This window comes from Mytilus californianus, unplaced genomic scaffold (genome assembly GCF_021869535.1).
Source record: "Mytilus californianus isolate M0D057914Y unplaced genomic scaffold, xbMytCali1.0.p SCAF_9, whole genome shotgun sequence".
Classification (NCBI taxonomy): Eukaryota; Metazoa; Mollusca; class Bivalvia; order Mytilida; family Mytilidae; genus Mytilus; species Mytilus californianus.
The window spans coordinates 65543777-65558034 of NW_026262745.1; the positions used below are offsets into that span (position 1 = coordinate 65543777).

At 32.0% G+C, this 14258-nt stretch overlaps 1 protein-coding gene across 1 annotated transcript; it reads left to right on the forward strand.

The window, feature by feature from the left end:
* The first annotated feature begins 4061 nt into the window (after positions 1-4061).
* Positions 4062-8932, forward strand: LOC127714432 (uncharacterized). Its single transcript, XM_052220494.1, has 3 exons — positions 4062-4174; positions 5435-5725; positions 8618-8932. The coding sequence occupies exons 1-3, from the start codon at positions 4161-4163 to the stop codon at positions 8898-8900; spliced, it is 588 nt and encodes a 195-aa protein (XP_052076454.1). The 5' UTR covers positions 4062-4160; the 3' UTR covers positions 8901-8932.
* Positions 8933-14258: the final 5326 nt, after the last annotated feature.

Genomic DNA, 14258 nt, shown 5'->3' on the forward strand with positions numbered 1-14258 from the left:
ATTCACTCATATTATTTATTTTTTATGAATAAGTTCTTTCATGCATATTTAGTACTGTAATATCAAGTCTTTAGCCCAAAAGGGACTAATGATACAAAGTATGAACAAACTTTAATATGGAAATATGAATACACAGATAGGCAAGGACTATGTACCCAAAATTCAAAAAGCAGGATTATTATAAAGTTGTTTAAAGCAGAAAGTGTTGACCTTCAATGGTATGTAGCCCTAAAGAATAGAATATAAAACAGTATTTCCAACTTGATGCATTATAAACTTACATTTTGCTGGTGATAAAGCAATGCCTTAGTACCTTAATTTCTATTTTTTTCCTACAAAATCAGAATATTGGTTCTCTTCTTTGCTGGTTTCTTCTGTACTGCAAGCAATTTTTGTTCCTGCTTTTACCCTGGTGAGTTTTGCTGTTCATTTCACTCTGGCACCTGTCAATTAAAGCAACAAAGAATACTGATTGGAAGACTCATTGTTTTAACATCACCTGACTAATAAACATTGAACAGGAAATAGCATGCTGCACATGCAGCTAAAATAGTCTATTTTTGTCACAGGTTGTATATTTCAGCATGCAAACTATCTTAGGAAGCACCTGTTACTATCTGATCCAATTCTTGACTATTTGCACTACTGCAAGGTCAAATGTACTTTTATTGATTGCCTCTGTAGATTTCAATGTTTTAATAATTGAAACTTGCTTCGATAATTGTCAATAAAATTAAGAGTTGACATAGAAAAACACAACATTATACAAAATATTGAGGAAAAAAATCAAAATGAAAATATTGAAAATGAGATTGCACTGTATTGATTTAAATAACTGCATGATTATTAAAAGATATGTTTAAAAATTATTTAACACCTATAGTCTAGAGAATTTTTTTTAGCACATTTATTAAAGCTATTCAAAGCTGATTTCCCTAGCTATTAGATTAATTCTATACAACATTTTTTTTCTTATCTGTAACATTTGTCTGTTTCTTATGACAGAATGATTGTGGCAGGCAATACAAAACTGTAAGATACTCAAATTTTAAACTGTACAAAAAGAGAATTTTGAAGATTTATTGCTACTCATTTAGCTGTTTATCATGTTTATAACCAAATAAATTGGAAAGCTGAAAGTATCAAATGAGATTAAGAGTAAAACACATGAAATAACAGCAAAAAGTATGTAAAAACCAGCTACATTGATCTATGAAAGAAATTCTGTGCATTTGTTGAATTATTCTACAGTCTTATCTCTTAAGACTGTAAATACACAATGTATGAACAGGATAAAATAAATTTGACAAAAATTTGACTCATTGAGATAAGCTAAACGTATGCAATACCTTAATAAGTTAAAACAAGAATGTGTCCATAGTACACAGATGCCCCACTCGCACTATCATTTTCTATGTTCAGTGGAGCATGAAATTGGGGTAAAAACTCTACATGTGTACTAAGTTTCAAGTTGATTGGTCTTCAACTTCATCAAAAACTACCTTGACCAAAAAGTTTAACCTGAAGCGGGACGAACGGACGGACACACAGACCAAAAAACATAATGCCCCTAGGTGGGACATAAAAAAAAACACAAAAATAATACATCCCTCCCCCTATGTTTTAAAATGTGTTAAAAGGAAATCTGATTTAATAAGGTGTATTTATTAAAATATGAAATCAAAATTGTTTGTTTTAAGATTAACCTTTCAATAATTACACTTAACTTTGTCTTTAAGCTATGGTAGTTAAAACATTAACTAATCTAAAATAATTTACTTATTTTCTCTATTGTAAAATGTATTTTTACTTTTATAAACATTAGTAAATCAAGCTTTATCCTGCCTTTTGTTGGGCCGATATTGATTTTTTATCCTGTCTTGGGAAAAGTTATCTCCCCTTTCCAGCATATACAATAGTCATCCCCTTACTAAATCTTTTACTTTACAAAATATGAAACTCATGAAATCCCTCAAGAATTTCACCTGTCTGCATGGTCCATTATCATGATGGGTGTTTTAATAGATATAATTTCAAAACCCAACGAGGCAAATAAAAAAAATTAACTTCACAAATTTTATTCTTTGAATCATACAAAGTCCTATAATTATTTTACCCCATTCAGTTATCACTATGGGTTGATGAAAATTTGCCGATTCAAATTAAACAAGTCAAATAAAAATCTTTTCAAATATTTAATTTCTACCTTAAAAACCATGAAATAGCTATACAGCCGAAATAATATATACTTCTGAATAATTGTCTACTTCCCACAGATGGTGATAACAATCACCTTGACGTGCTATAAATTGCTAGGTTCGGCTATTTTCTGCAGTGTAAAATACAGTAATTACATAAAATTATGTAGAAGCTTTTGCATATCTAAATTTTCATATCCTGAAGGTTTCCAATGTAAATATCATTTCTATTTTCACCTGTGAGTATCAGCAGACTGAAATCTTGGTCGAATTTGAATTTGAAACGTAATCACAATGAAATTAATGTACTTATCTATGTATACGCGAAATTAAACTGTAGGTCATATTTGAAGATGAACCTGGGACTTTCTTTTTCTCTCTCCCAAGCTTTTAAATCCAATTAATCAAGTTTTTTGTCGCAGTAAATGATATGTAATTTTCATTGCTAATGGATGGGCTAATGTCTGTTCATGGTCAAACCTAAGCCTACAATCCACAAGGGCATATTAAATTATACTGCTAAAGACCATAATTCACAATGAACCAGATTTGTTTTAAGCTGAGATTTTCTTAATTTTAAAATACATTGCTATGAATATTATTCAGATTTAAAATACTAAAATAAATTTACATGTCGCAAACCTCATTATTGAATTTTATAAATTTTTGCCAAAAAATATATTAAAAATAATATATCTTTATGTATTTGTGAGAAATAATATGCTTAATAATATCTAGACCAATATTATTTGGCAAAACAAGTTAAAAACATTGACTTGGATCAAATTCTGTTTTCCTTGAAAAAATCTGGATACAACAAAAATCAATATATTTCAGTGAACACCTTTTTCCTAGAATGCATTCGACATGTCATATTTTAGTTATTTTAATTCTTAAAAGCTTTTTGTTTTTCCATGTTCACTGCAATCACATCTGCATGGACAATGGTAAAATGAGCATAAATATGTTAAACAAAGTTATATAACAATGAACCAACGATTTAAAAAGAATACTATCTAAAGAACCAGGGGCCTTGATTCCCAATCAGTTAATTTAGTATCACTGTACTGTATCACTAGCCTGTCAAGACTGTGGTTGAGAGTACTAACCCTGCATGTGGCAGGTGTGTTTGACTCCAACCTTAATTGACTAAGATCGTCAGTTTTCCTGCGTAAGGTTGGTGCTCCTCTCCCTCTAAAGTCTTAAACGATAAAGCCTTAACCACCACAAAATAGCCAATAGTGCTGAAAGTGGCATTAAATACAAACAATCAATCAATTGAACTAAAGAATAAACTTTGACCAATTTGGACACGATTTTCGCAATGCTAATGATGTTTTATAAAGTCATATAAATTTACCTGATGAAAGTTCAATTTAGTGTGTTAAGAATATCTATTTTTTGTATAAAATGACAAAGTGAAATAACATAGTTTCTTTTTCTAAATTACATAAGAAAATAGGTTATGAAAAAAATTTTTATTAGTCCTTGAGCTTTCTATGGTTTATCAAAATTTTTTGAAGCTTTTAAAAATAGCCAAACTACTCAATACATCAACTTCTATTAAACCTATTATAAAATTAGAAGTGCTATGTTGTAACAAACCATAGTTTCTTTTTCTAGAATACATAAACAAGGCTGACCAAAATCATTTTATTTCAAATCTGAAATAAAAAGGCTTTTCTGCCAAGCATTGTTCCAACTGTAGAACTTAAAAACATGTCAATAATTGATTGAATTTTTAAAATAAGTTAAACAAGGAAAAAGTGTAAACAAAAGATCAATTAACAGGAAAACAAAAAACAATTTTTCCTTGAAACAAAAAAAAAAACATAATACTTACAAATAACAGGTGTTGTCTAGCATTTGGATGGTACTTTTAGATAAAAGTATCGACTTTCGCTACTATCCAGTTCTGATTTCAAAGGGAAGAGACAATTCAGTTCCTGTAACTAACAAAACATGAAACTTGTTTGGTAAGTTTTATAATTGTATTACACTTTAAAGAAGATCAGTTAAACGTTTTTTGGGTTATGTTCATTTTGTGGCTATTTGGTTTTATTTAGAACTGTCTTATAAATAAACCTAAAAAAAAGACCTTATTTAAATTATTTTTATATAGTTCTTACTCAGATAGGAAAAATATAGTTCTTGTATAATAATAAGCAGATCGATGTGGTATAATACTTTCAAGCAGAGACCAATTGTCGTGCATGTAAGTAACTATAGGTCACAGTACTGCAACATTTAATAAAGTGACTGATAAAATTAAAACACTAACATTGACTTAGACTATGTGATAAAATTTAACATCATTTAAACTCACTCAAAAGCAGCTTATTCATATTTTATATTCCAATTTCTTTTGAAAATGAAACAATTTGGTAACTGGAATACTATCAAATAAATCATACATATTATTGACATTTAAATGCTAATTCTTTTATATATCGGCAAAGTAAAAATATTTAATTAAAACATGTTTAAAACAAGGAACTATTTGAATCTGGAGAAATTTTGAATTCTGGAAAATTGATAAGAAATGTATGATGAAAACTAACCCATCTAAATAGGGTTAGCCATGCCCACATAGCAAAAGGGGTTAGTACTGAAATATCAGTGAAAGTAAACTGAACCTCATGGCTAATCCTATTAAGTTGGGTTAGTTTTCATCATACATTTCTTATCAATTTTCCAGAATTCAAAATTATTGCAGATTCAAATAATTTCTTGCTTAAATGGTAAATTTGCAATCACAAAGTATGCATTTTGGTTGAACTTCATTTTTTAGAAGATTATACTCTTGTTATTCTAGTATAAACAATTTGGCATTTAGAAATTTAAACACACTGATCTTTCCTGCATATAAAATGATTTAAAAGTTTGCTTAAATTTGGTTCTTTTTAATTTGTTATTTGTTATCGTTCCTTTTATGTCCATGCATTTATCCATATACATGTATATATATATATATATTGAAAAAATATTTAAGAATTGAATCCTTCTATTTATAATGTTATTGGGGTGTAAAAGCATTGACAAAAGCATATTTTGTATGAAGCGAGGAGACAGCACTTGTAAGTTTTGCCTCAGCTACTTCATCAAGATATTGTCTCATTGGCACTCATACCACATCTTCTTATATCTATGACAAAAACAACACTCTACATAAAAATTACCTTCATTTCAAATCTGTATATGAAGGTGTTCCAGTTTTTACGTTTTCTTCTCTCCAGGTGCGTCCTTGTTTTGTGCATCTTATCAACATCTTATGGAACTGCTTTACCTGAAGAAGATGATTTGGAATCTATAAATGACATTGATGAAAGTGAATTAGGAGAGACCTACCATAAGAGAGCTGCTTTACTGGATGAAGACGATTTGGAATCTATAAATGACATTGATGAAAAGGAATTAGGAGAGACTGACCAAAAAAGAACTGCTTTAACAGATGAAGACGATTTGGATGAAATAAATGACATTGATGAAAGGGATCTAGAAGAGAACGACCATAAAATAGAGAAGAGGTAAAATTTACATGCTGGTCTGAGGTACAGCATTTCTCATTACATACTAAAAGACGTACATGTAATTTTTATCTAATAAAAGCAAAAATAAATTTTAAACTCATTAACAGAAATTAAATACATATTTTTGTTACCTATTTTGACATCGGACTCGGACTTCTTTTTAACTGAGTTTTACTGTGCATATTGCTGTGTGTTTCTTTTTTCTACATTGGCTAGAGGTATAGGGGGAGGGTTGAGATCTCACAAAACATTGAATCAGGAGCCATGAGCCTTTGTTAGTCTTGTATGTTTTTTAATATTAGTTCATTTATATATGTTTTGGAGTTTAGTGTGATGTCCATTTTCACTGAACTAGTACACATTTTTATTTAGGGGCCGGCTGAGGACCACCTCCGGGTGCGGGATTGTCTCTTTGCATTAAAGACCCATTGGTGGCCTTTGGCTGTTGTGTGCTCTTTGGTCGGGTTGTTGTCTCTTTGACATATTCCCCATTTCCATTCTCAATTTTATTCTGAATAATAGACCATGAACTCATGTTATTATGTTGTTTTAATATAAAAAACAGTACAGTTACTAATTAGATATTGTTCTCAAAGTTAAGGTAGGTGAAGGATAAATAAAGAGCTGTGCCATGAAAGTATGATACGCCCGTCGCTTTTTCAACAAATAAAGTTCACTTACTGTCATATCAGAGATTTATAATAAAAACTAAAAGGAGCTTATTCTAATAGATATTGTCTCATTGGCACTCATACCACATCTTCTTATATCTATAAACCAGTCACCAAACAAGCTGAAACCCAGCTGAAATTAAACAAAAGAAATGGAACTCTTTGTTAGAGAAGGTAAAAAAGGCAAAGTTAGTAAATTTGAATTGTTTACATCTGTTTCTATGGGCTTTAAAAGTTTAATGAATGTGCCTAATTTAGGATTTTATGCATCTAATGTATGTGTTTTTACTTAAATTATTGAAATGAGCTTCGAGATATTTGTAAACTTTTAAAATAAAGAAAAATTTTCACAAATAGGTCGATTTTGGTAGGTGCAAATTCACGTGGATCTTTTTTGTGCATATGCATAAATTCCGCCGAAAAAAATTCGAAAGAAAGATTTATAGATTTATCTTTTTATAGCATTAATTTGCATCTCTGCCCCTGGTGAAAAAATCCCCAAAATAGGCAATAATTCATCAAAAAGACAAAGTCGAGCACATCTTTTTAGGTTCAGGCGTGTTTTGAGTTGACTATTCTGTCTTGAAAATGTATATATATAAGAAAAATATTTGATACATCATCTCGCTTCAGATTCTATTACTTTTATATATTTAGGCTGTAGGTTGATACAAAAACCTTAAACATTTACAGTACTAAAAGATGAAATATATGGGTCAAGTGAAATACCTTTCTAATGAGTCATAACAACAGAGTAGGTGTGTTCAAATAACAATTTTTTTACTAAAAGTACTTGATGACAAACTTTTCTGGTGGATCTTAAAAATTCGTTAGGGTTCCGCGGAACCCAGTGTCTCGCCTACTTTTGCTGTTAGTCACAGGCTCAACAAACATGGGGACAAAATTATTAAAAATTTTCCTCTAGATACTATCTTTTGATTGTAAGAAGTTCTGTTCAAGTTTGGTAAAAATCCAAGAAGGTTTATGAATCTAATAAATGTTTTAAAAACTTTAACTGCAGACTGTACGTAATGTTAACTGGAATAAAACTAAGTCCATTTATAAGTAATATACGGAAAAACAGGAAATAAATTTTTACAAAATTTCCTTCTAGTTACTAGCTTTTGATCATTATGAAACAAGCTTCTGTCCAAGTTTGGTACAAATCCAGGATAGTTTAAGAAGGTTATTAAAATTTTGAAAGCTTTAACCACAGAGTGAATGTAATGTTAACTGGCAGAAAAACTAAGTCCATTTAAAAGTAAAATACGGATAAACAGGATTTTTTTTAACAAAATTTACTTTTGAATACTATCTTATGATCACAAACAAGCTTCTGTCCAAGTGTGGTACAAATCCAGGATAGTTTAAGAAAGTTATCAAAATTTGAAAAAACTTTAACCACAGAGTGAATATTTGTTGACGCCGCCGCCGCTGCCAACGATGACGAAATGTAGGATCGCTATGTCTCCCTTTTGCGACAAAAGTCGCAGGCTCGACAAAAATGCATAACTTCAAAAAAAGTTCATTTTTTTAGTGTGTTTAGGGTTTCAGTCTTCAACCTCTGAAAATTTTTAGTGTGCCCTTCCACAAAATATTTAATTAGAATTTTTTTAAATATTTGAACTTTCGAAAATTCCCCCTGACAACCGATCAAACAATAGTTTTAAGTTGACCAAATGCATAAAAGTACATTAAATGATGCTCAATAGATAGTAGATACATTTTTCTTTTAAAATACAACTGGCATATAAGGATTGTAATGATACTATGTGGATAAATTTATCGGTTTTCAAGAGCTAAATTGGCAGCGCGTCATCACTACAATGGCTTCCATTTTTACGATTATAAAAATTATGTGGCGTAATGGGGAGATAATTTTGACGAAGTAGAATCCTGACTGCAAAGTTTCATGAAAACGAAAACTGCTCAAAGCATTTTTGAGTTAGTCCAAAAACTGGAAAATCCCCCTTTTTTATGAATAAGTTAACTCAGAAACATAAAATCTAAAATTTATAAAAATTGAAAGGAGCTTACGTCAATAGATATAAACAATTCACCAAAGTTTCATGAAAATTAGTTCAAGCGTTTTTGAGTTATTATCTGAAATGTGGAAGTAGGACGGACATACAGACAACTGTTTACCATAATACTGGTATGTCCCGTGAACGGGCGTATAAAAAATAAAATATTCTAAAAATTTGTTTTTCATTTTCAGATGGGGTAAAGTAAGACTAACCAAAATAGTGTTGAAAAAACTGGCAAAAGAACTGAGAAGAAACGGATCAGTGGCAAGACGAGCTGTGAAACGACTTGAATCCTGGACTGGAGGTCGTCTGAGTGCAAACAAGATTACAAATGTTATAGAAGGAGTGGCTGATAGACTCAACAGATACGAAACTGCAACGTGTAACTTCTTTGCAGGTGTTGCTGCCAGACTTCGTATTCCCAGATGGATTGGGTACAAAATTTGCCAACTAGCAATTTACTTGCTTTTGTAAAGTGAAATATGATTAAAAATGAACCTAGAAAACATTGCATTCACTTTAATTCTTATTTCTGTTCTGTTAATTAGGTTGATTAAAGAAACTAAGTGAAGAAAGGTACTAAATCTACTAAACACTGGAACATCTTACAGAAGCAGTAACTGTTACAATGTGTTAGAGGCTTATGATTAAAAACTCGATAATTTAACTATCTCATTTGAATAAATCTTATAATCCACTTGAAACAAGTTTATGAATCCATATTTCCACTATACATATAAATATATTTCTTTTTTTTTAATTTGAATTTGATTTTTAACCATATTACTTTTGTGGTTTTAGTCATGTTTCCAAGGCTGCTTACTAAATGGTAAATTGATCAGGTAGACTTATCATAAAAGAAATTGATGAAAGGGTTCTATATATACATAAAAGAAAAACAATTTACCAAAAAAGTGGGACACTAAAATATAAGTGCAGTTAAATTGGATTAATTTTAAATAGTCCAGTGATCAGTGAAAGTCTGGAAGGTGGTTTTGATTTCTGTATTCTCAGGACATTTTTCTTCATTTAATATTGCTTAACTCATTAATTTATTCTCATCTATTCTTTTGACACCATTCAGACCCTAATAAGTGAATCAGAGGAATTGATGATTACAGTAACATGAAAATTGGTTAACACATGTACAGATAAGTCAAAGAAAGATGACTCTTCCCTACTCAACAGTTTCTTAACAATTCAGGTTGAGTAATTTGTTTAGATAAATGTGCATTTGGAAACAAAATAAGATCATGACTGTTACATGGATGATAAAAAAAATGTAATATATACAACTTTTCCCATTTATACCAATTTAAGTTTATGGTGTTCAACTATTCATGTTTTTTTAAAACAATTTATTTAGATGCATTTCATAATAATTATGTTACTTAAATTGGTACAATGAACCTTGTTTTTTTTTTTTGTGCTTAGTGTGGGATCACTGTCGTTGACCTGATGAGACTTTTTTTTAAACCTTTTCAAAGTGAAACTGATTTTTTATACGCCCATTTATGGGACGTATTATGGTATACCATTGTCCGTCCATCTGTCCGTCGTCAACATGTCGGACAATAACTCAAAAACACTTTAACCAATTTGCATGAAACTTTGGTGAATTGTTTATATCTATTGACATGAGCTCCCTTTCGATTTTTATAAATTTAAGATTTTACATTTCCGACTTCTGGGGTTTTATTCATTAAAACAGGAGGATTTTCCAGTTTTCTGACAATAACTCAAAAATGCTTTGAGCAGTTTTCATGAAACTTTGGTGAATTGTTCATATCAATTGACTTGAGCTCCCTTTTGATTTTTATAAATTTTCAATTTTACGTTTCAGAGTTATGAGGTTTTATTCATTAAAAAAGGGTGATTTTCCAGTTTTCTGACAATAACTCAAAAATGCTTTGAGCAGTTTTCATGAAACTTTGGCGAATTGTTTATATTTATTGACTTGAGCTCCTTTTTGATTTTAATAAATTTTAGATGTAATATTTCCGATTTATAGGGTTTTGTTAATTAAACTAGAGGCTCTCAAGAGCCTGTGTCGCTCACCTGATTCTACTTTGGTTTTGGAAATCATGTAAAAATAGATTAAAATCATAACAGATACCCTAATAATGAGTGAGGCCAAATTTGGTTTAATATTGGTCCTGTAATTTAATAAAAAATCCTGGTGGCCATCTTGAACAGTAAATCGGCAACAAAGTAGCAACACTTAATCAGCACCTCATAAGAAACATTTATGCCATGTTTTGGTTTCATTCCATTCAGTGCACCTCTAGAAGAAGCATTTGTATGTATTTCCCATAGGGTCTTATGTTAAAGGAAGTCCCACCATTGGCAGCCATCATGGATGAAGGATCAGCTTCAAAGTAACAAAACTTAGTCAGCACCTCATAAGGAACATTCATGCCATGTTTGGTTTCAATCCATTCAGTATGTGGTTCTCTAAAAGAAGACATTTGTATGTATTGTCCATAGGGTCCTTTGTTAAACATTGTCCCCATCTGGCAGCCATCATGGATGAAGGATCAGCTTCAAAGTAACAACACTTGGTCAGCACCTCAAAAGGAACATGCATGCCATGTTTGGTTTCATTCCATTCAATGGTTCTCTAAAAGAAAACATTTGTATGTATTTCCCATAGGGTCCTATGTTAAACTAAGTCCTCCGCTGGCGGCCATCTTAGATTATGGATCGGCTTCATAGTAACAACACTTGGTCAGCACCCCATAAGGAACATTCATGCCATGTTTGGTTTCATTCCATTCAGTGGTTCTCTAAAAGAAGACATTTGTATGTATTTCCCATAGGGTCCTATGTTAAACTAAGTCCCCCGCTGGCTGCCATCTTGGATGATGGATCAGCTTCAAAGTAACAACACTTGGTCAGCACCTCATAAGGAACATTCTTGCCATGTTTGGTTTCATTCCATTCAGTGGTTCTCTAAAAGAAGACGTTTGTATGTATTTCCCATAGGGTCCCATGTTAAACTAAGTCCCCCGCTGGCAGCCATCTTGGATTATGGATCGGCTTCAAAGTAACAACACTCGGTCAGCACCTCATAAGGAACATTCATGCCATGTTTGGTTTCATTCCATTCAGTGGTTCTCTAAAAGAAGACATTTGTATGTATTTCTCATAGGGCCCATGTTAAACTAAGTCCCCTGCAGGCGGCCATCTTGGATTATGGATCGGCTTCAAAGTAACAACACTCTGTCAGCACCTCATAAGAAACATTCATGCCATGTTTGGTTTCATTCCATTCAGTGGTTCTCTAAAAGAAGACATTTGTATGTATTTCCCATAGGGTCCAATGTTAAACTAAGTCCCCCGCTGGTGGCCATCTTGGATTATGGATCAGCTTCCTAGTAACAACACTTGGTCAGCACCTCATAAGGAACATTCATGCCATGTTTGGTTTCATTCCATTCAGTGGTTCTCTAAAAGAAGACATTTGTATGTATTTCCCATAGGGTCCCATGTTAAACTAAGTCCCCCGCTGGCGGCCATCTTGGATTATGGATCGGCTTCAAAGTAACAACACTCGGTCAGCACCTCATAAGGAACATTCATACCATGTTTGGTTTCATTTCATTCAGTGGTTCTCTAAAAGAAGACATTTGTATGTATTTCCCATAGGGTCCTATGTTAAACTAAGTCCCCCGCTGGCGGCCATCTTGGATTATGGATCGACTTCAAAGTAACAACACTCGGTCAGCACCTCATAAGAAACATTCATGCCATGTTTGGTTTCATTCCATTCAGTGGTTCTCTAAAAGAAGACATTTGTATGTATTTCCCATAAGGTCCTATGTTAAACTAAGTCCCCCGCTGGCGGCCATCTTGGATGATGGATCCGCTACAAAGTAACAACACTTGGTCAGCACCTCATAAGGAACATTCATGCCATGTTTGGTTTTATTCCATTCAGTGGTTCTCTAGAAGAAGTTCAAAATGTAAAAAGTTAACGCCGACTCCGGATGACTGACGCCAAGTGATGAGAAAAGCTCACTTGGCCATTCGGGCCAGGTGAGCTAAAAAGGGGGTTATCCAGTTTTCAGACAATAACTCAAAAATGCTTTGACCAGTTTTCATGAAACTTTGGTGAATTGTTTATATCAATTGACTTGAGCTCCATTTTATAAATTTTAGATTTTACGTTTCCGAGTTATGGGGTTTTATTCATTAAAAAAGGGGGATTTTCCAGTTTTCAGACAATGACTCAAAAGTGCTTTGACCAGTTTTCATGAAACTTTGGTGACTGGTTTATATATATTGAAATAACCTCCTTTATGTTTTTTTTTTTATAAATTTCTGAAATGACATTGAGGAGTTATGAAACTTTATTCTTTGAAAAAGCAACGGGCGTATCATGTGCTCATGGCGCAGCTCTTTATTTTTATAGCATGTTTTTATGTTGTACTGTAACACCGGTCACACGATAGGGGAGGGTTGAAAGCTCACAAGCATGTTTAACCCATGCACATTCTGTCTAAATTCAGGACTGGAGTCAGTTATTCAGTGGTTGACCTCATTTCTGTATAACATATTTTATTTACTTTTTATTTTACACAAAATCAGAAATTCTATCAATAATAAGGTATAGGGGCATCTCAAAGATCATTGGGCAACTATAAAAAAAAAGTGTTTTATTTAATAGTAGCGGGACAATCTTTGACAGGTTTGGGAGGATCCTCATAAATGGGTACTATCCTCATTTATGGGTATTATACCCCAAAACGGGTATCAATTTTCAGTCTTCTTCTTTCGTTACAAAAAACAATCGACATACTGATGTTCACTTTCTGGCACATGCCTGGTAAATGTTTCCATATAAATTGATAAGGAAATTTTTCTTTTCAAAAAATAGATTAACAAAATTTTTAGTTGAATGTTGTTATTATTACTTTTTGTTTGGTTCTATAGTTTCATATTTTCAATTTTTACAATTTTTCTTTGTTTTTAGTTTTTATACATTTTTTATTCAGTTTTTTAATAAATTATTACATTTTTTATTTTTATTTTATTTGGTTTAAGACAATGGAAGATAAAAACAAGATTGTCTGTTTATTTAAGATGTGGGTAAGTATCAAGGAGCACATTGTGGGTGATGGAGTGCACCCTTGAAGGTTTCTGTAGTAGTGTTTTTAGTAATATCAGATGATAATTTGTTCCAGTCTTTAATGGTTTGAAAGAAGAAAGAAAATTTATAGCTGTCTTTATTACATTGAATTTATCTGTAGGATTATTTATGGGTGGATCTTGTAGTAGACTGACTCTGCTGTCATAAATTATGCCATGGAATGACAATATTTTCATTTACAATTTTGTGAAACATTATAAGCCTTGTTCTTAGTCAGTGTTTTTGTAATGTTTATTAATTCATGGTGTCTAACATCTGAGACACACTGCTGGTGTTGTGATGTTTGTTACACACATACCTTGCCACCCATCTCTGTACTTTTTCCAATGATCTTATATTTTCATTTGTAAATGGGTCCCTTACAGTACATTTGTACATGGGGGAAAATGTTACCATTTATCATGTTTATATGAATATTTGCGCCATAACAGCTATCATGAAATACAAAATTTCATTTTTTTATCACTACAAATTGATACCTGATTTTGGGTATAATATCCATAAATGAGGATAGTACCCATTTAAGAGGATCCTCCCCAACCTGTTTCAGATGCCCCTTTACCTTAATCAGGTTGGGCACAAGTCAGGAAAAGGGGGAGTACCTGGTTTAAAAAAAAAACAGTTTACAGGGACTTCCTTTTTCTATTTCAATTCATGGCATGAAATTTACAAAAGTGCAC